The 21,541-nt window shown below is 43.7% G+C and overlaps 1 protein-coding gene across 1 annotated transcript in view; it reads left to right on the forward strand.

Moving 5' to 3' along the window:
* Positions 1–3,724: 3,724 nt before the first annotated feature.
* Positions 3,725–21,541, forward strand: part of ANAPC7 (anaphase promoting complex subunit 7) — a 30,594-nt gene continuing 12,777 nt past the window's right edge. Inside the window, exons 1-6 of the mRNA XM_066260607.1 lie at positions 3,725–3,916; positions 9,797–9,983; positions 12,882–13,001; positions 17,531–17,642; positions 18,141–18,294; positions 19,054–19,196. Coding sequence (XP_066116704.1) covers positions 3,816–3,916; positions 9,797–9,983; positions 12,882–13,001; positions 17,531–17,642; positions 18,141–18,294; positions 19,054–19,196 — 817 coding nt within the window. The 5' untranslated portion in view covers positions 3,725–3,815. The remainder of the gene's footprint in view (positions 3,917–9,796; positions 9,984–12,881; positions 13,002–17,530; positions 17,643–18,140; positions 18,295–19,053; positions 19,197–21,541) is intronic.

A 21,541-nucleotide genomic window follows, 5' to 3' on the forward strand; every position in this document is an offset into this window, starting at 1 on the left:
AAAAGTTGATACTCTTTATAAGTTTATTGAGTCTATGAATGCTGGTTTATTCCAGGACTAATAGATATGTGACTTTGTAATAAGATGTCAATCTAGATAGGAACAGAATTATATTTTGCATTTACAGTGTAGTATGAAGGTAAATTGGTGACTCACTGTCATGTGACTTATAGATGTGTTCATTTTTTAATGGTTTCACTGAGGCATAATTTACATAAAATAAAAATCACCCATTTTAAGTGTACAATTCAATAATTGTTCAGTAAATCCAGAGTTGTGCAGCAATCATCACAACCTGGTTTTAGAAAATTTCCATCAACCCCTAAAAGATTCCTTCTGTTCAATTGCCAACATTCCCCATTCTCACCCTCACTACCAAGCAACCACAAATCTTTCTGTGACCATCGGTTTGTCCTTTCTAGGTATTTCATACAAACGTAGTCAGAGATTGTGACTTTTTTTTCTTTTACTTGGCATTTCATTTTCACCACAGTAATTTTTAGATTCATGCCTGTTATAATCATTAATTTGTTCTTTTTATTTTTTGCTAAATCAGATTACACTGTAGGGGGATATACCACATTTGGTTCATCAGTTGGTGAACACCTGAATTGTTTCACCATTTGGCTATTATTAGGTGTGGTTTTTTTGTGGGGGTTTTTTTTTTTTTTGTATTTTTCTGAAGTTGGAAACGGGGAGGCAGACAGACTTCTGCATGCGCCCAACCTGGATCCACCTGGCAGGCCCACCAGGGGGCAATGCTCCGCCCATCTGGGCCATTGCTCTGTTGCAACCAGAGCCATTCTAGCACCTGAGGCAGAGCAGAGGCCATAGAGCCATCCTCAGCAACGGGGCCATCTTTGCTCCAATGGAGCCTTGGCTGCGGGAGGGGAAGAGAGAGACAGAGAGGAAGGAGAGGGGAAGGGGTGGAGAAGCAGATGGACGTTTCTCCTGTGTGCCCTGGCTGGGAATCAAACCCGGTACTCCTGCACACCAGTAGGTGTGGTTTTAACTATGAAATATTTCGTATGTAGAAAAAAAGTACAGTAGCAAGCATTTATAGTATTTACTGTGTGGCAGGCATTGTTCTAAGTGTGTTAGCTACAATGGTGTATCTAGCAGGTTTGACACTCAAAGCAGGTCAATGTACACACGCGCACACACACCTCTTTCTTCATTTTATTTTTCAGAGCAGTTTTAGGTTCAGAGCAATAGAGTATAAAGTAGAGAATTCCCAAATACCCACCTGCCTCCTGCTGAGTCACAAATGCACACTCTTCCCCACTATCGACATCCAGCACCAGTGTGGTACATTTGTTACACCTAAGTCCGTAGTTTATGTTGTATGTTCTATGTGTTTTGACAAACATATAATGGCATGTGTCCACCATTATAGTATCATATAGTTTCACTTCATGAAACACTAGGCTGTGCTCCAACAACTGACAGATCTTTTTGTGTGTGTGTGTGTGTGTGTGAAAGAGACAGAGAGACGGACAGATAGGGACAGACAGACAGGAAGGGAGAGATGAGAGGCATCAATTCTTCGTTGGGGCTCCTTAGTCTCACTGACTGCTTTCTCATATGTGCCTTGATGGGGGGGGGGGGTACAGCAGAGCGAGTGACCCCTTGCACAAGCTAGCGATCTTGGGCTTCAAACCAGAGACATTTGGGCTCAAGTCAGCGACCATGGGGTCATGTCTATGATCCCACGCTCAAGCCAGCAACTCCGCGCTCAAGCTGGTGAGCACGTGCTCAAGCTGGCGGCCTCGGGGGTTTCCAACCTGGGTCCTCTGTGTCCCAGTCCGACGCTCTATCCACTGTGCCACTGCCTGGTCAGGCTGACAAATTCTGTCTTTAATGCTAATTGGCAAACTTGCAGATTTAAGGACCCAAATCAGAAACTGTATATTATTCATTTTCTTGCTAATCCAATATAGAGGATAAAAGTCTTTCTTAAATACGTTAATATAGTTAAAAAGTATTAACCCATTAACTTTTTGTACTGTAACATCAGTTTTATTTTTCATTAAAATTGTACTGGCATCGGCCCTGGTTGGTTGGCTCAGCGGTAGAGCGTCGGCCTGGCGTGCTGGGGGACCCGGGTTCGATTCCCGGCCAGGGCACATAGGAGAAGCGCCCATTTGCTTCTCCACCCCCACCCCCTCCTTCCTCTCTGTCTCTCTCTTCCCCTCCCGCAGCCAAGGCTCCATTGGAGCAAATATGGCCCGGGCGCTGGGGATGGCTCCTTGGCCTCTGCCCCAGGCGCTAGAGTGGCTCTGGTCGTGGCAGAGCGACGCCCCGGAGGGGCAGAGCATCGCCCCCTGGTGGGCAGAGCATCGCCCCTGGTGGGCGTGCCGGGTGGATCCCGGTTGGGCGCATGCGGGAGTCTGTCTGACTGTCTCTCCCCATTTCCAGCTTCAGAAAAATACAAAAAAACCCCAAAAAACAACAACAACAAAAAAAAATTGTACTGGCATCATTTAGATGAAGTTTAATAAAATATTTTCACTGTTTCTTTTCTGGCCAGTATCAATCATTTCAGGATTATTACTGAAAGCAGTTGTGTTTGTTTTTGTTTTGTTTTGTTTGTAAGGGAGAGGGGTGCCCAAGAGAATGAGGAGAGAAATCACAAACTGGTAGAAAATATTTGCAAAACATGTTTCTGATAAAAACAAAACAAACAAACAAAAAACATCCAAAATATGCAAAGAACCCCTAAAACTCAACAATAAGAAAACAACCATATTGAAATGTCAGAAAAAGCTTACATTTCTTTTCAATGTCAAAAGAAACCTTACCAAAGAAGACACACAACCTGACCAGGCGGTGGGATGCTTGCGCAGTGGATAGAGCATCAGACTGGGAGGTAGAGGACTCAGGTTCGAAACTGAGTTCACCGGCTTGAGCGTGGGATCATAGGCATGACCCTAAGCTCGCTGGCTTGAGCCCAAGGTCGCTGGCTTGAGCAAGGGGTCACTGGCTCTGCTGTAGCCCCCCCTCCCCCGTCAAGGCACATATGAGAAAGCAATCAATGAACAACTAAGGTGCCGCAACGGAAAATTGATGCTTCTCATCTCCCTTACTTGCCTCTCTCTGTCTCTGTCACAAAAAATACACATATGGACTAAGCAGATGAAAAAATACTCAACATCATATGTCATTAGGGCATTGCAAATTAAAACAACACACATTATGATGGCTGAAGCTCAACCTGGTCTTAATTCACTCTGAGCGAATGAATTATTTCCTAGAGCAAAAGTCAGCCTTTTTACCCCCAAGGCGGGTACCCTAAGGCTGAGTGAAGCCTAACTCCAGCTGTACAGTATCTCAGAAGAGGGGGCGCGGCGCCCTTGGCCTGGTGCGCAAGCGTGACTGTAAAAGCGGTTAGGACTGCCCCTGGCGCCTGATTCAATGTTTTATTTATGATAAATGTTAATACATTTTTTAAAATAAATTTCTGAGATACACAACTTTCCCTCAGAGTTTTTCAATTGAGCGTGTATTCACATTGAGGTGTCATTTGTCCCCAGCGCATTGTAAGTCCTCAATAAAGTGTGCAACTTAGAATGATGACGTGGCTTTGGCTGAAACAAAAGCAAACCAAATCATCCCACATCAAAGGGGAAAATTAAGGGTTTTTTTTTTGTTGTTATTGTTATACAGGCACTTTAATAGTTGCCTATTTCCTGGAGGCGGTGCCACATGTGGACCCGATGGACCCCGGCGGAGCCGCCATTTTGGAGTCTTCTCTAAGGAGCTCCTACCGGCTTTTCGTGCCGCAGCCACCGCTACCCGCGGCCTTGCCGGGCAGGATGAATGTGATAGACCACGTGCGAGACATGGCGGCCGCGGGGCTGCACTCCAACGTGCGACTCCTTAGCAGCTTGTTACTTACCATGAGTAATAACAACCCGTGAGTTGAGGCGGGGAGCGGCCCGAGGCTAAGGAGAAAGCGCCTGTTTGGGAGCGGGGGCTGAGGGAGCTCGGGGACCCGCGGGAAGGAGCGACGGCGGGCCTCCGCTGAGGCTCTGGAGTCAGCGGGGGGCCTCGGAGGGCGGAGCCGACTGAGGAGCGCAGGTTGAGTCCCCCCTGGTGCCCCGCGTTGTGCCCGGCGTTGGGATGAGTTCCCCGGGGGGCGTAGGGCATGGAGCAGCGGCGGTTCCGAGCAAGGGAAGGCGGTGGCCCCGAGGACCACTCTAGCCACGGTTTTCCGAGGCAGCTGTCACCTGGCAGAGCGGCTGTCACCGCGCTGGGCCAGCTCCTCCCTTAAGGCATCCCCTCGCCGGAGCGTCGAGGCCCCGTCTTCTGGTTTTATGTCTGCGCCCCACTCGGAGACGGACTCCCCCCACCCCGAGTGTGTTAGCGGGTTCACTTTGTCGCCCCGCGAACTCCTGACACGGGAGACGCCCTGCAGGGGGGAGTGGCGCCCTGGCGCAGACTTGGAGGTGCTTCTGCCTTGCTGATGGGGTCTGAGCACGGAGGAAGCGCGGGCCCTCCCAGCCCGGAATGCATGGCGCTCCCCTGCTGAAGTTCTGCACAGAGCCCAAATTCCAGGTCGTTCCCGTGGCCGAGGGAGCCAGACCTCTCTCTCCCTGATTCAATCTCCTGCATTCTGCTCACTGGGCTCCAGCCTCCCTCCCTGGGCCATTCTTTTTGGCTCTTTCTCCACTCGGGGCTTTTGCATTTGCTGTTCTGCTTCGAGTTCTTGCCCCAACTCGACTTGCTCATGCAGTTTTCAACTCAGATATCCCTTTTAGAGAACTCGTGGCTCGACGGAATTGCCCTTGCCTTCACTGTTCTGTCCTTTCGCCCTGCTTTGACATTCTGTATCACTTTATTTATTTATTTTTTTTTTACAGAGACAGAGGGATAGATAGGGACAGACAGACAGGAACGGAGAGAGGTGAGAAGCATCAATCATCAGTTTTTTGTTGCGACACCTTAGTTGTTCATTGATTGCTTTCTCGTATGTGCCTTGACCGTGGGCCTTCAGCAGACCGAGTGACCCCTTGCTCAAATCAGCGACCTTGGGTCCTAGCTGGTGAGCTTTTTGCTCAAGCTGGCGACCTCGGGGTCTCGAACCTGAGTCTTCCGCATCCCAGTCCGACGCTGTATCCACTGTGCCACCGCCTGGTCAGGTTCACTTTATTTATTTATTTATTTATTTATTTTCACTTTTCTGAAGCTAGAAACAGGGAGAGACAGTCAGACAGACTCCCGCATGCGCCCGACCGGGATCCACCCGGCACGCCCACCAGGGGCGACGCTCTGCCCATCCTGGGCGTCGCCATGTTGGGACCAGAGCCACTCTAGCGCCTGAGGAAGAGGCCACAGAGCCATCCCCAGCGCCCGGGCCATCTTTGCTCCAATGGAGCCTTGGCTGCGGGAGGGGAAGAGAGAGACAGAGAGGAAAGCGCAGCGGAGGGGTGGAGAAGCAAATGGGCGCTTCTCCTATGTACCCTGGCCGGGAATCGAACCCGGGTCCTCCGCACGCTAGGCCGACGCTCTACCGCTGAGCCAACCGGCCAGGGCTGGTTCACTTTATTTTTTAAAAATTAAGATATAGGCCCTGGCCGGTTGGCTCAGCGGTAGAGCGTCGGCCTGGCGTGCGGGGGACCCGGGTTCGATTCCCGGCCAGGGCACATAGGAGAAGCGCCCATTTGCTTCTCCACCCCCTCCCCTCCTTCCTCTCTGTCTCTCTTCCCCTCCCGCAGCCAAGGCTCCATTGGAGCAAAGATGGCCCCGGCGCTGGGGATGGCTCCTTGGCCTCTGCCCCAGGCGCTAGAGTGGCTCTGGTCGAGGCAGAGCGACGCCCCGGAGGGGCAGAGCGTCGCTCCTGGTGGGCGTGCCGGGTGGATCCCGGTTGGGCGCATGCAGGAGTCTGTCTGACTGTCTCTCCCTGTTTACAGCTTCAGAAAAATACAAAAAAAAAAAAAAAAAAAAAAAATCAAGATATAATGGCCTGACCAGGCAGTGGCACACTGAATAGAACGTCGGACTGGGAAGCAGAGGACCCAGGTTCGAGACCCCGAGGTCACCAGCTTGAGGGTGGGTTCATCTGGTTTGAGCAAGGCTCACCAGCTTGAGCCCAAGGTGGCTTGAGCAAGGGATCACTCGGTCTGCTGAAGGCCCGCGGTCAAGGCACATATGAGAAAGCAGTCAATGAACAACTAAGGTGTTGCAATGAAAAATTGATGATTGATGCTCCTCACCTCTCTCCATTCCTGTCTGTCTGTCCCTCTCTCTGACACACTCTCTGTCTCTGTAAAAAATAAAATAAAATAAAAATCAAGATATAATGGACATGGCACATCACCTTAGTTTCAGGTGTACAACCTAATGATCCAGTGTTTGTATATATTGCAAAAGGATCACCACAGTAAGTCTAGTTAACGTCCATCACTACAGATAACAATTTTTTATTTTTTATTTATTTTTTACAGAGACAGACGGAGAGTCAGAGAGGGATAGACAGGGACGAGGAGAGATGAGAAGCATCAATTATCAGTTTTTCATTGTGACACCTTAGTTGTTCATTGGTTGCTTTCTCATATGTGCCTTGACCGGGGACATACAGCAGACCGAGTAACCCCTTGCTTGAGTCAGCGACCTTGGGTCCAAGCTGGTGAGCTTTTGCTCAAACCAGATGAGCCTGCACTGAAGCTGACGACCTCGGGGTCTCAAACCCGGGTCCTCTGTATCCCAGCCTGACGCTCTATCCACTGCGCCACCGCCTGGTCAGGCTTTTTTTTTTTTTTTTTTTTTTTTTTTAATGTGCCTTGACCGCAGGCCTTCAGCAGACCAAGTAACCCCTTGCTTGAGCCAGCGACGTTGGGCTCAAGCTGGTGAGCTTTTTGCTCAAACCAGATGAACCCTTGCTCAAGCTGGCGACCTCAGGGTCTCGAACCTGGGTCTTCCGCATCCCAGTTCGACGCTCTATCCACTGCGCCACCGCCTGGTCAGGCTAGTTAACAATTTTTATTCTAAGGAGAACGTTTAAGATCTATGTTCTACATCACTTTTAACTCTTCTTGAGGTCAGCTTGTGTACAGTAAGCACTCACATTGATTGAATATGCTAAAGAAGTGCATACAGCTCTAAGTTCACACATTTAGTAAACGGAGAAGCCATGATGTCTGGATTTTCGTTCTTTTAACTCTTTTTTTTATTGTGACAGAGAGAGGGACAGGAGAGAGATAAGAAGCATCAGTTCTTTGTTGTAGCACCTTAGTTGTTCATTGATTGCTTTCTCATGTGCCTTGAGGGGGGGGGTTCAGCAGACCCAATGACCCCTTGCTCAAGCCAGCGATCTTGGGTTCCAGCTGGTTAGTCTTGCTCAAATGAGATGAGCCTGTGCTCAAGCTGGCAACCTTGGGGTCTCGAACCTTGGTCTTCTGCATCCCAGTCTGATGCTCTATGCCAGTGGTCCCCAACCTTTTTTGGGCCACGGACCGGTTCAATGTCAGAAAATATTTTCACGGACCGGCCTTTAGGGTGGGGCAGATAAATGTATCACGTGCCAAAACAAGCGTCAAGAGTGAGTCTTAGACTGATGTAACAGAGAGAATCTGGTCATTTTTAAAAAATAAAACATTGTTCAGACTTAAATATAAATAAAATGGAAATAATGTAAGTTATTTATTCTTTCTCTGTGGACTGGTACCAAATGGTTCTCGGACCGGTACTGGTCTGCGGCCCAGGGTTTGGGGATCACTGCCCTGTGCACTGTGCCACCACCTGGTCAGGTGGTCCTTTTGACTCTTAAGGTCTCCATCCAGACCTACCACAGTCTGCTACCTCTGAATGGCATTATAATTGAATCTTTTACTCAGGGTGGACCCATTTGCATTTGGCCTGCTCTTGAAGCTATCTAGAGCAGAAAAGAAAGGCCCCTTTAAGTGTCTGCAATGCAGCTGCTGCTCCCTATTTCATTTCCATTAGTGTGCTCTTGGACTTCACTATATGCGACCCATCATTTTGCCACAGTCCACTTAATGTTGACAGGGAGGAGCCCTGGTCTCTGTCTGTCTTCTGTGTTTATTCTGGAGACTTTCACTTGGTTCTGAGTGATTTGCCAAGGCACAGTTTCCACCATTGGGAATTTATGTACCAGTTTGTCTTTATTCTTGGTTCTTGAAGATGTTACGAGATAGAAGCAGTTTGATACTCTGACTAGACAAGACTTCTTCATATTAGGTTATCTGCCAGTTTCCCAGCTTCAGGAGGCATTTAAATTGTGGCCCTTATCATTTATATTTTAAAGTTTCTTAGTGAATTGGCAGTACAACACGGTAAAAAAAATTGAAACAGCAGAAAGGGTCTGCAGATAATTGTCTGTTTCAAAGTCTCGAACCTCACTCTGCCATTTCCCTTCTCTCAGGAATCATTCAGATATAACTTCTGGATGCATAAGAAGGCGCATAATACTGAATGCTTTCTGAGTATAGTGACATTTTCTATCAAATTTTATTTCTCATTAAATATATAGAATCTGAGTTGGAAGAGATCTTAACTATCTGGACTATACTTTTCAATCTTTCTGTCTTTGAGTTTCCTTTTTATAAAAATTTTTTTAAGTGACAGAGGGACATATAGGGACAGACAGGAAAGAAGAGAGATGAGAAGCATAAATCTTCATTGCAGTACTTTAGTTATTCATTGATTGCTTGCTTATATGTGCCTTGACTGGGGGGCCCTAGCCAAGCCAGTCACCCCTTGCTCAAGCCAGCAACCTTAGGCTTCAGGCCAGCGACCTTTGGGCTCAAGCCAGTGACCATGGGGTCATGTCTGATACCATGCTCAAACCAGCAAACCCACGCTCAAGCCGGATGAACCTGTGCTCAAGCCAATGAACTCTGGGTTTCGACCCTGGGTCCTCTGTATCCCAGGCCAGTGCTCTATCCACTGGGCCACTGCCTGGTCAGGCGTCATTGCTTTTATAGTAAGTAAAGGAAACACATATTAAAACAACAATTTGCCCTGGCTGGATTGCTTGGTTGGTTAGCACATCGTCTGGAAGTGCAGAGGTTGATGGTTTGATCCCCAGTCCAGGCACATATAGGGACAGCTTGTTGTCTCTCTCTCTCTCTCCCCCTCCTACCTCCTCTTCCTCTCTTACTAAAATCAATAAATAAAAATTAAAAAACAGGCCCTGGCCGGTTGACTCAGTGGTAGAGCGTCGGCCTGGCGTGCAGAAGTCCCGGGTTCAATTCCCGGCCAGGGCACACAGGAGAAGCGCCCATCTGCTTCTCTACCCCTCCCCCTCTCCTTCCTCTCTGTCTCTCTCCCCCTCCCGCAGCCAAGGCTCCATTGGAGCAAAGATGGCCCGGGCGCTGGGGATGGCTCCTTGGCCTCTGCCCCGGGCGCTGGAGTGGCTCTGGTCGCGGCAGAGCGACACCCCGGACGGGCAGAGCATCACCCCCTGGTGGGCGGAGCGGCGCCCCCTGGTGGGCGTGCCGGGTGGATCCCGGTCGGGCGCATCCGAGAATCTGTCGGAGTGTCTCTCCCCGTTTCCAGCTTCAGAAAAATACAAAAAAAAAAAAAAAAAAAAATTAAAAAACATTTTTTGAGGCAATTTTCTTAGACATGTTAGCTGTATTAGCATAGAGTACAACTCTCCTCTAATTTCAGGAACTAGCTCTTAAGGTACATTTTTTGTAACTTGTCATTGTATGAGGCTTTGTGTTAGACTTGGAATACCAAGAAGGGACACTAAGGGCAGACACTAAGGAGGGTGTTCTTTCTAACATTTCAAAGTAACCCATGTAGGGGGTATACTTTCTTTGTTTTCTAGTGAGTTATTCTCCCCATCTCAGAAGTACCAGCTTTTGGTGTATCACGCAGACTCTCTCTTTCATGATAAGGAATATCGGAACGCTGTGAGTAAGTATACCATGGCTTTGCAGCAGAAGAAGGCCCTAAGTAAGACTTCAAAAGTGAGACCTTCAACTGGAAATTCTGCATCCACTCCACAAAGTCAGGTAATTGGAGATAAAAAGTGTGATTTGGGGCTGGGAGGTGAGGAAGTGAGACAGACTGAAAGAATTTGCAAGACTGCTAATTAGATGTAGAAGATGGTAAAATAAAATGTAATTTTAAAGGAGACTTGACTGGAGAAACAAAGATGAAAAACCACTTAGATGAAAGAATGCACCCAACCAATCATTAAGGGCTAAAAGCAGAATTCACTCTGGAGGGATCTAAATATGGAATTAACCGTGAATTACCTGGATTCTAATCAAAGTTGTGCATTGTTCCTTCCCTTGATACAAACAGAACTCAAAATCTGAAGTGTTTTTTATAATATTAATGATAGTACAACTTTAAAATATAACTCAAGTGTTATGACTGTGAGTACCTGGGGAAATATATGAAACATCTAAGAATTCCACTTTTTGATAGCTGCTTAATAATTAAATAAATGAAGGGGGGAAATTGTTAATTTCACTTTTTGACAGAACTGTCCCATTGCTAGAAATTAACCCTAATTTAAGACTCACAGAAGATTTACAAGGTATATAACTAAGGCTGCTTGTTGCAGCACTGTTTGTAATGGTAAGAAGCTGGAAGTAAAAGTGTTCATTAGTTAGGTCTAGTTAAATTACAGTGTAGCCATGAGATGGAATATGATGGAACTATTAAATGAAAAATGAGATAGCCTGACCCTGTGGTGGCGCAGTAGATAAAGCATCGACCTGGAACACTGAGGTTGCCAGTTCAAAACCCTGGGCTTGCCTGGTCAAGGCACAAATGAGAGTTGATGCTTCCTCCTCCTCCCCCACTTTTCTACCCCTTCTCCCTTTCTTTCTACCCCTCCCTCTCTCCCCCTTCATTTCCTCCCCTCCCTCCCTCTTCCTCTCTTCCTCTCTCTCTCTTCCTCTCGAAAATGAATAAATTAAATGAGAATGAGACAAAAGTGTATATGCTGATTCAGAAATAACTATATAGTGCTTGCCTTAGCAGCACATACTAAAATTGGAAAGAAATATATTAATAAAGAAAATAAGGTTTGAAGCAGTGTGTTCAGTACTCTTTTTGTTTAAAGGGGATGGTTTATAGATATTATAAATATATCCTGGTATATGCCTAAAATACATGAAAGATTTTGTGTGTGAAGGAAATAAATTTGGTGGTGGAAAACTTTAGGGAGAGGGGAACTTTTACTTTTTGACTTAAACCTTTCTTTAAATTTAAATTATAACTGCAACTTATATTTAAAAGGCATTTCAGCAGAATGAACTGGGAGTGAAATTATTAGTCATGTTATTTTCCACTTTGTATTTTTCCACATTAAAAAGGGACAAATTCAGCCCCGACCTATGGTGGCGCAGTGATTAAGCGTTGGCCTGGGACGCTGAAGTCGCTGGTTCAAGGCCCTGGGCTTGCCTGGTTAAGGCACATGTGGGAATTGACGCTTCCTGCTCCTCTCCCCCTTCCCCCCCCCCTCTCTCTCCTCTAAAATGAATAAATAAAATTTTTTTAAAAGGGGACAAATTCACGTAGTTGCTTTTTTTTAGTCCTGTAGATCTTCATCTTGTTTTATATCTGTTTATGCAAAACCTTTGCTTTTTGCTATTAAAGAGTTGATTGCCGGGATATTCTGTTTTCTGAAACTGAATGGAATTCATAATCATCCACATAAGATCATTCATATAAGTAGCTGACTTTTTTTTATTTTTTCATTTTAGAGAGGAGACAGAGAGAGAGAAGGGGGTAGGAGCAGGAAGCATCAACTCCCATATGTGCCTTGACTAGGCAAGCGCAGGGCTTCGAACCGGCGACCTCAATGTTCCAGGTCGATACTCTATCCACTATGCCACCACAGGTCAGGCAGTAGCTGACTTTTTGAGCATTCGATGTGCCAAGAACCATGCTACACCTTTTGTATGAATTAACTGAATTTAATCTTTAAAGACTTTCTTAAAAATTGAGATATAATTTACATCATTAAAGTCACAATTCAGTGAGTTTTAATATACAGGCAGTTCCCAGGTTACGAATGAGATAGAGTCTGTAGGTCTGAAAATGTTTTAAGTGTATGCACAGAAAGGTAAAAATAAATACTATGTTAAGACAAACCTCTAAGTTGAATTTACTAGGTAAATGTACCTGTTCCAACTTACATACACATTCAGCTTTAGAACAAACCTACAGAACCTATCTTATTTGTAACTGCCTATCTTCACAAAATTGTGCAACCGTCATCACTATCTAATTCTAGATTATTTTCATCAACCTCTAGAAAAACACAGTGCCCATTATTTCCCCAGCCCCTGAGAATCACCTTTCTGTCTGGATTTACCTATTCTGGACATAACATGTGGATGAAATCATACAATGTGTGGCCTTTTGTGTCTGGCTTCTTTTACTTAGCATAATATTTTGAAAGTTGATCTATGTTATAAAATGAATCTGTTTGCCTGACCTGTGGTGGCACAGAGGATAAAGCACTGACCAGGAATGCTGAAGTCGCTGGTTCGAAACCTCAGGCTTGTCAAGGCACATGTGAGAAACAACTACTATGAGTTGCTCCTTTCCCCTTTCTCTCTCTCTCTCTCTTTCCCTCTCCCCCCCCCAAATTAATAAATAACGTGGTTGTTTTTTTTAAATGAATCAGTTCATTCCTTTTTATTGCGAAATAGTATCCCATTGTGTGGATATGCCGTATTTTACCTATCTTGGACATTTGGGTTTACACTTTTTGTTTATTATTAATGCTATTATGAACATTTGTACTCGTTTTTATGTGGATACATGTTTTCTGTTCTCTTAGCTATATACGTAAGGAGCACAATTGCTGGGTGATATGGAACTATGTTTAACATTTTTAAGAACTGTCACACTTAATATTTTGAAGAGATGTTTTCATTTCTTCTTAGTGTCTTCCATCTGAAATTGAAGTGAAATACAAAATGGCTGAATGCTACACAATGTTAAAACAAGATAAAGATGCCATTGCTATACTTGATGGGATCCCTTCAAGACAAAGAACTCCCAAAGTAAGTTGAATTACGTTTGTTACATCATTTTCAATTCCCCAGTCCTTCCCCTTCTTCCTCCATGTTTTCTCTGTACATTAGGGGATCTATCTGAACATTTTACTCTTGCCTCTTACTTTCACTTTGTTTTCTTGTTAATGGAGTTAGGGATTCAGAGAGGTAGAAGAGTGACTTTCTTATGAGACCCTGAAAATTCAGCTGATGAAAATAGTAACTGGAGAATACTACAGGTGCCTATTCTTTGGTTTTTCTTACTGTAGAAAAGAATGATTGCAGTCCACTTCCAGGTGGCAGCAGTGCTGTTTTAGAACCTCAGGTTTTGCATTCTGTAGGTGTGCCCATTTGGTAATGTGAGTGGTTTTATTAATCCCTTTATTTTCTTTTTTTTTTTTTTTTTTTTTTTTCATTTTTCTGAAGTTGGAAACAGGGAGAGACAGTCAGACAGACTCCCACATGCGCCCGACCGGGATCCACCTGGCACGCCCATCAGGGGCGACGCTCTGCCCACCAGGGGGCGATGCTCTGCCCATCCTGGGCGTCGCCATGTTGCGACCAGAGCCACTCTAGCGCCTGGGGCAGAGGCCACAGAGCCATCCCCAGCGCCCGGGCCATCTTTGCTCCAATGGAGCCTTGGCTGCGGGAGGGGAAGAGAGAGACAGAGAGGAAAGCGCGGCGGAGGGGTGGAGAAGCAAATGGGCGCTTCTCCTGTGTGCCCTGGCTGGGAATCGAACCCGGGTCCTCCGCACGCTAGGCCGACGCTCTACCGCTGAGCCAACTGGCCAGGGCCTAATCCCTTTATTTTCAAAATCAAGTCTGCAAGATTCTTTTGTACTTAGCTGTGTGTGGGATATATACAGTGTGTCCATAAAGTCATGGTGCACTTTTGACTGGTCACAGGAAAGCAACAAAAGACAATAGAGCCCTGGCCGGTTGGCTCAGCGGTAGAGCGTCGGCCTAGCGTGCGGAGGACCCGGGTTCGATTCCCGGCCAGGGCACACAGGAGAAGCGCCCATTTGCTTCTCCACCCCTCCGCCGCGCTTTCCTCTCTGTCTCTCTCTTCCCCTCACGCAGCCAAGGCTCCATTGGAGCAGAGATGGCCCGGGTGCTGGGGATGGCTCTGTGGCCTCTGCCTCAGGCGCTAGAGTGGCTCTGGTCGCAACATGGCGACGCCCAGGATGGGCAGAGCATCGCCCCCTGGTGGGCAGAACGTCGCCCCTGGTGGGCGTGCCGGGTGGATCCTGGTCGGGCGCATGCGGGAGTCTGTCTGACTGTCTCTCCCTGTTTCCAGCTTCAGAAAAATGAAAAAAAAAAAAAAAAGACGATAGAAATGTGAAATCTGCACCAAATAAAAGGAAAACCCTCCCAGTTTCTGTAGGATGATGTGGCAGCATGTGCGCATGCGCAGATGATGATGTAACACCGTGTATAGAGTGGAGCAGCCCATGGCCATGCCTGTCGAGATGTTGGTCAGTATAGAGGAAAGTTCAGTGTGTTCTGTGGCTCTCTAAATTCAAATCCATGACCAAAGTGCAACATGAATATCAGCGCGTTTATAACGAAGCACCACCACATAGGAATAACATTACTCGGTGGGATAAGCAGTTGAAGGAAACCGGCAGTTTGGTGGAGAAACCCCGTTCTGGTAGGCCACCAGTCAGTGTTGAGTCTGTAGAGGCTATACAGGATAGCTACCTAGGGAGCCCTAAAAAATCTGTGCATGAGCCCACATTGAACTGCACTGAATAGGTATGAAACAGAGTTTTCCTTTTATTTGGTGCAGATTTCACATTTCTATCGTCTTTTGTTGCTTTCCTGTGACCAGTCAAAAGTGCACCAGGACTTTACGGACACAGGGTACTTGTGTTTATTTTGGCAACATATAGTGAATAGAACACCTTCATCTGGAATGCAAAGATCTGATGTCTTGTTGAGTTTTGGGAATACAAGCTGTGTGTAGTGTGTATTTGGGCAAGTTACCGATCTGACCTTTATTTTTTTCCCTTATTTATAAAATAAGAATATTTAAAGTACTATTCTGTAAGAGTTCTTGCTCTTAGGGTTGAATTCACATCAGTATTTAATATCTACCATATATTCTCACATCACTTGCCTTCCTCACTTCATTGAAAAACTGTTCTGTGTAACTTGTGCTTAATAAAGAAATTTTATCTGTAAGATGTCTGTGTTCATCCTCCTGCCCTTAAAAGAAAAGGAATCTAAGTAGTAATGACCTAGGGTAGTTAGTTAGTGTTTTTTCACCTAAGTGTTGCTGAGTTTTAAAAGGAACCAGTCAAACTTGATGAGGATGTGTTAAGTGTCTCCTCATATTGAGGCTTTATTTACGATAATCTGAGTTTTTACAATTAAGTTATTTCCCCAGTATATTTTATGGTAGTGGCTGCTATTAAAAACAGTTGGAAGCATATTATAAACTATCCTGTCTCATAATAAGCTTGAATGCTTATATACTAACTTGGGTTCTGTGAAAGCCTTATTACCCCAAGAATAATTTTTTGCATATATGAAGAATATCTTTCTTTTGGAAGACGCTGTTTTGATGATAAACTTTGAATTATACCTATCCATTATCCACCGTTATTTCCTCCTTAATGACTTGAAGGAGTTTGGGGACAATGAGTAATGGCAAAGAAGCTCAGTTTTGTGGTATCCAGCACTTGGATGTTTACTGCCGTCATTTTAAGAGGGACTAGAGGAATCTGCATTTATTAGAAGTACATATTCTATTCTGTAGAGCTGTTGTGCCAGGAGCAAACAAAGATGTGTGCCTCAAACATAAACCTATAATATTTACAGTTTTTCTTTCTTGTCTGTTAGGGAGTTAACTGGCTTCTCAGTCTGTGTAAAGGACAAGGAAGTGAGTCAAAATACGTCTAAATGAACGTCTGTTAATGTATGGTAAACACCACCACACATTCCTTCACATTTTAAAGGAAAATTCCAGTGTGAGATTATTATATCTTGGTGAGATTATTATATCTTCAGCTTTTAAGAACAAACATACCAATATACAATTTCTAACTCTGTTTTTAGAAGATGATGACTGCTTGTGTTTATAACTGATGGAATGTAGTTTTGTGATGGTCCCAAGTATCTGTTTTTAAAATAATTGACTTTTTCATTAGATTAGTACTCAAAACTTATTATTTTAAAGTGCCAGGTAATTTAAAGGGAATTTTAATATTTGTTGGTCCATCAGTCATGGTTTGTTAATAACAAGCAGTCAAGAAAGGTTCTTAAATTTAAACCTCTTGTTCAAGTATTGACAATAATACTGGAGTTTTCCTTTAAGTATCTTCTTTTGCATTTTCAACATAGCCTAAAATGGAAAAATCTGAGGCCAAATAAAAAATAGTATTACATTGTTTGAATCTGTAGGGATTAATGCCATACTACATTGTTTTATGTACTGTAAGTGCATAATTGAAACAGATGTTCTTTATCTTCAGAGCTGCTCTTTGAGTAAATATCTGGCTAAGGAAGCTACAGATAATTGAAGAGATTGGGATTGGCTTTATTTTCTTTTGTGCCCTGTTTACTGCTTCCTTAGGTTAATATGGCAAACTGTGTTGTGTTATGATCTACTCATTTTAAATTGTGTTTTTCTCTTTGGACTCGTAAGATCATTTATACCTTCCCATTATGCCTTTTTTTGGAAATTTTCAGTTTTTTCAAATTTTCCCTGTTGTATTTTTGAAAGGGTCATTTTAACAGAGCTATGGAGTTACATATTTGAGTTGTGCTATTTAAACAGTGTAACTAATCTCTGGATTTGTGCCATCTCTAAAGGTCAGTTAGAGGTTGATTTTTGTAGTATAACTTGGATGATTCAAGATAGTACCTATCGATCAAAGCTTTAAACCTTTGAAAGGCTCAAATCTAGGTGCTAGACGAATTGTCAGAGAGAAGCCAAGTATGTATTTTTGTATCTGTCATTTCCTTTTGGGGAAAATTCACCTGGTCTTTCTTAACTGGCTATGTTTGAGAATTCCTCACCCTCTATGCCTTGATGTTAATTGCATACGAAATATGTAAACTTGAGCACTTCTAAGGTAGTTCATCTTCTGTCTTAAGTTCAAGAAAGAATCAAGTTAATTAGAATTCTGTAACATTTCTCAAATGAATGTTACTCTCATTTCCAGAGGCAGCATCTTTGGTCCAGATATTATTGGACCTTTTGGTTGGGTAAGTGAGAGTAATTTGACTTTCCTTGTAGAAATGAGAAGACAAAAGGAAAGCAAGGGTAGCAATTTTCTGTTTGATTTGAAGAATGGGGTTGGTCTCTATTGATTCTCATAGGTCTACGGGTAGATTTTCCAGTGAAAAGTAAAATATACTACTCACAAAATTTAGGGGATATTTCAAAAAAGAATTTCAAGCAATAAAATATCCCCTAATTTTTGTGAGTAGTATAGTAGCTGGTATTAAAAATCAGAGCTTCAATTGATGGTGAAATATTTTCTTTGTAATACACGTTTAATCTTACAGACTTTTGTTTTTGTTTATTACAGATAAACATGATGCTGGCAAACTTGTACAAGAAGGCTGGTCAGGAGCGCCCTTCCGTCACCAGCTATAAGGAAGTGCTGAGGCAGTGCCCATTAGCCCTTGATGCCATTTTAGGTACAGGTCATTCTCTGCCTATGTTCATGGAGTGTTTACTCTCTAAGGTAGTAGTTCTCAATCTTGGCTGTACATTAGAATAGCTTTACTTTTTTAAAAGTTTCACCTATAGAGAGTGATTTAATAGATTACTATTGTCATGTATTTCATTGATCAAGAAATATGAAATTATGTGTGTTCTGTCATATGCATCTTTTTTTTAAAGATTTTATTTATTGATTTTTAGAGGGAAGAGAGAGAATGGGAGGGGAGGAGTGGGAAGCATCAACACATAGTAGTTGCTTTTGGTATGCCCTGGGGTTGACCTGGCGACCAAACTCAGCATTTCTGGTCAACACTCGATCCACTGTGCCACCACAGGCCAGGCAGTCATACGCATCTCGATTTGAATAAACACAGGGTTCCCACATAGCCAATGGAAAGGGTAACCTATTGCTTCTTGCCTTGTAGAAGAGAGATGCTTTGTCTCACCTTTTTTCTCTCTCTCTGTTGGATTAGGTTTGCTGTCCCTATCTGTAAAAGGTGCAGAGGTGGCATCAATGACAATGAATGTGATCCAGACAGTGCCTAACTTGGACTGGCTTTCTGTGTGGATCAAAGCATATGCTTTTGTGCATACTGGTGACAATTCGAGAGCAATCAATACCATCTGGTGAGAGCCACAAAATTAATTGTGTTCTTGATCCCTTTTCCTTGTAAGGAGTTCTGATGTATTTAAATTAGCAAAACAGAAAGATGAGATGCTTGTCTCTTGAATCCAGTTGTCCCTGGATTTCATTAGTTTTTTAATGTACTGAGTGGTCCCAAATGTAATAATCTCTGCTGAGCACCTGTTAAATGTAAACTTGGATTGAGTTTAGCACTGTACTTTACAAAAGTAGTAATCCTTGCAAAGCAGCCTGCCTTAGTGTGTCATTCTTGGACCTGGAAGATGTGTTTTTAGATGCCCAGAAGCATAGTTTATTACAGCATCTGATCTGGGTTGCGTCTGTAGGACTGGGATTTTCTTTCTAGTCAGGTAAAATCTAAGAACAGGAGACTGGGGTTTGTGTTATGCAATCATTTGGTTGAGTGATGAGTAGCTGTCACTTGTGATTGACATCATATTTAATACCATATAGTATATGTTGTCCACTGAAAAACTGTAACCAGAAAGTTCTCTCTAGTTCTCTAGGTAATAAGAGAGATTTCTGCTTTAATCTGTATGTATGCCATCTTATCCTATATAATTTATTTTTAAATCATAAGTTCAAAATAAGAAAAGCTATTGTACACAGTTTGTATTTGAAGTTTTTTATTATGAAAATTTTCATACTTACACAAAAGAAAATAGTGCCTGTATGCCTTCACCCAGATTCAACAACTAAGAATTTATAACAGAAGTTAAGGTTCAATGTTTAATATCTTAAAGTTCACTAGAGAAAAAGTCGTTATTGCGAGATAATGTGGATCTACTGGGAAGCCTAGCAGATCTGTACTTCAGAGCTGGAGACAATAAAAACTCTGTCCTCAAATTTGAACAAGCACAGATGTTGGATCCTTATCTGATAAAAGGTACGTAATTCTTGGGGCCAGGCAGAAGTGGCTGTAGCAGGGCAGATCAGAGAGCATAGGGAAAAAATGGATCATGAGCTCTGATACCATAGTTCATGAACATAGTTTGTAAAATTTATTACAGTAGCTTTTTACCCCTTTTTAGGTCCTGAAACATGTCTCTAACACTTGGATAATTTTATTTAAGCAGTTGTTTTTGCTTCATTCAAGTGTCGTCTCACCACAGATCATTACTTAGTTTCTTCTCTTTTGGAAGGAGTCATAGCCTCTCCTTATGATTTATAGGTTTATGATGTGCCTGACAGAATTTGGATGGCATCCCCAGAACCATAATATCCTTTTAGGGGATTTAGCTTTATTGTGTCCTTAGTGTAGTTAAAGGGGAGTAAGTGAAAAAAAAGGGGGGGGAGTAAGTGAACTGATATTAAGAAAGGGGTAAAATACTTGAAGTAATTAGGAGTGAACAGCAAAAGAAATCATTGATGTGAAAGAAGATTGCGGCTAAAGGCGCAAGTCACAGGGACTTCCAAAGGATGACTGTTAAATGATTGGCAGTTAATGAAGGGTGCATGCTCAGGAATAGTAGTTGGAAAAAAGGTCAGATAGATATGATGAAGTCCTTAAAGGCCCCCCAAAAGTCATCAGAATGATCTCATTACAGTAAATAGTCTTGTAGACACTGAGGCCACGAGAATAACAGAACAGGGAAAGGAGGAAACATGTTCAGAAAGATGAATTTGTTTGTTCAAGGTCTCCCTCTTACCCAGTATTTATCTCTTCTCCAAGCTACCCATGGGCATAAAAATGATGTTTTAGAAATACTAGTCTGAGCCCTAGCCAGTTGGCTCATTGGTAGAGCTTTGGCCCCATGTGTGGATGTATCGGGTTCGATTTCCGGTCAGGGCACATAGGAGAATCACGCATCTGCTTCACCACCCCTCCCCCTCTTCTCTTTTTCTCGCCTATCTCTCTCCTGTAGCCATGGCTCAATTGGAGCGAGTTGGCCCCAGGCACTGAGGAGGCTCCATAGCCTCCACTTTAGGCGCTAAGAAGAGCTCAGTTGCTTGAGCAACTGTCCCAGATGGACAGAACATTGCCCACAAGTGGGCTTGCCGGGTGGATCCCGGTCAGGCGCATGTGGGAGTCTGTCTCTGCCTTCCCTCCTCTCACTGAATAGAAAAAAAAAAAAGAAATACTAGTCTGGCAGTAGTGAGCAGCCAGAAGTGGGAAGCTCAGACTAGAATTGGGGCCAGCAGGGAGTGAATGTTGTGGTAATCTTGGTGTGAGAGACATTTTCCTGAGAATCCGAAGGGATAGCAAGGGAATGGAGAGGAATGGTGATAAGAGATGGATGACAGTAAGTACAGGGCCCTTTTTATAAAGTAAGTGAGAAGTGTATGGGTATAATATTACCTCAGCTAGACTCCAGAAAGAACTAGATGCTTTTTCTGGAATAGGTTAACATTATCCTGAGACTGTCATAATAACTGTGTATTCTTGACTGTTCCTAGACCTCTTGGAAGAGAGAACTTACTTGATACCTTTTTTGGGCCTTTCTGGTTACGAGTTAGAATAGATGTATATCATGGTGCAGGATGTAGGGACAAATAGTATAATTTCAAATTGTGAGGTAGGTACTTCTATTACTTTGCTTTTAAAAAAAAATTACTGATTTAATTTTTTAAAAATTCTAAAATGTATTGATTTGAGAGAGCGAGAGACAGAGACAGGAACATTGATCTTTTCCTGTATGTCTCCTGACCAGGGATTGAACTGGCAACCTCTGGGACAAAGCTCTAACCAACTGAGCTATCTGGCCAGGACTTAAATTAATTAATTTCACAGAGTGAGAGGAAGGAATAGAGAGAAATATTAATTTGTTGTTCCATTTATTTATGCAGTCTTTGTTTTTGCTTTTTAATTGATTGATAGATTGGTAGATTTTAGCAAAAGAGAAACAAAGGGAGACGGACAGAAACATTGATCTGTTCCTGTATGTGCCTTGATCAGGAAGCTCCCTGGCCAGGGCTGTGTTGTTTTTTAAAGATTTTATTTATTGATTTTAGAGAGAGGATAGCAAGAAAGGAGGGGGGGAAGAGCAGGAAGCATCAACTTGTAGTACTTGCTTCTTATATGTGCCTTGACTGGCAAGTCCGGGGTTTTGAACCAGTGACCTCAGCATTCCAGGTCAACTCTTTATTCACTGCACCACCATAGGTCAGGCGTTTTGTCTTTTTAAAAGTCATTTTGTTGGAAACTGGGAATGGTGGTGGAAGGAGCTCATGATGGTAGAATGGCTCAGACCCTGAAGGAGCTAGGGCCTCAGTGTGGGCTCTGAGGACCCC

The sequence above is a fragment of the Saccopteryx bilineata genome, chromosome 2, assembly GCF_036850765.1.
Source record: "Saccopteryx bilineata isolate mSacBil1 chromosome 2, mSacBil1_pri_phased_curated, whole genome shotgun sequence".
Classification (NCBI taxonomy): domain Eukaryota; kingdom Metazoa; phylum Chordata; class Mammalia; order Chiroptera; family Emballonuridae; genus Saccopteryx; species Saccopteryx bilineata.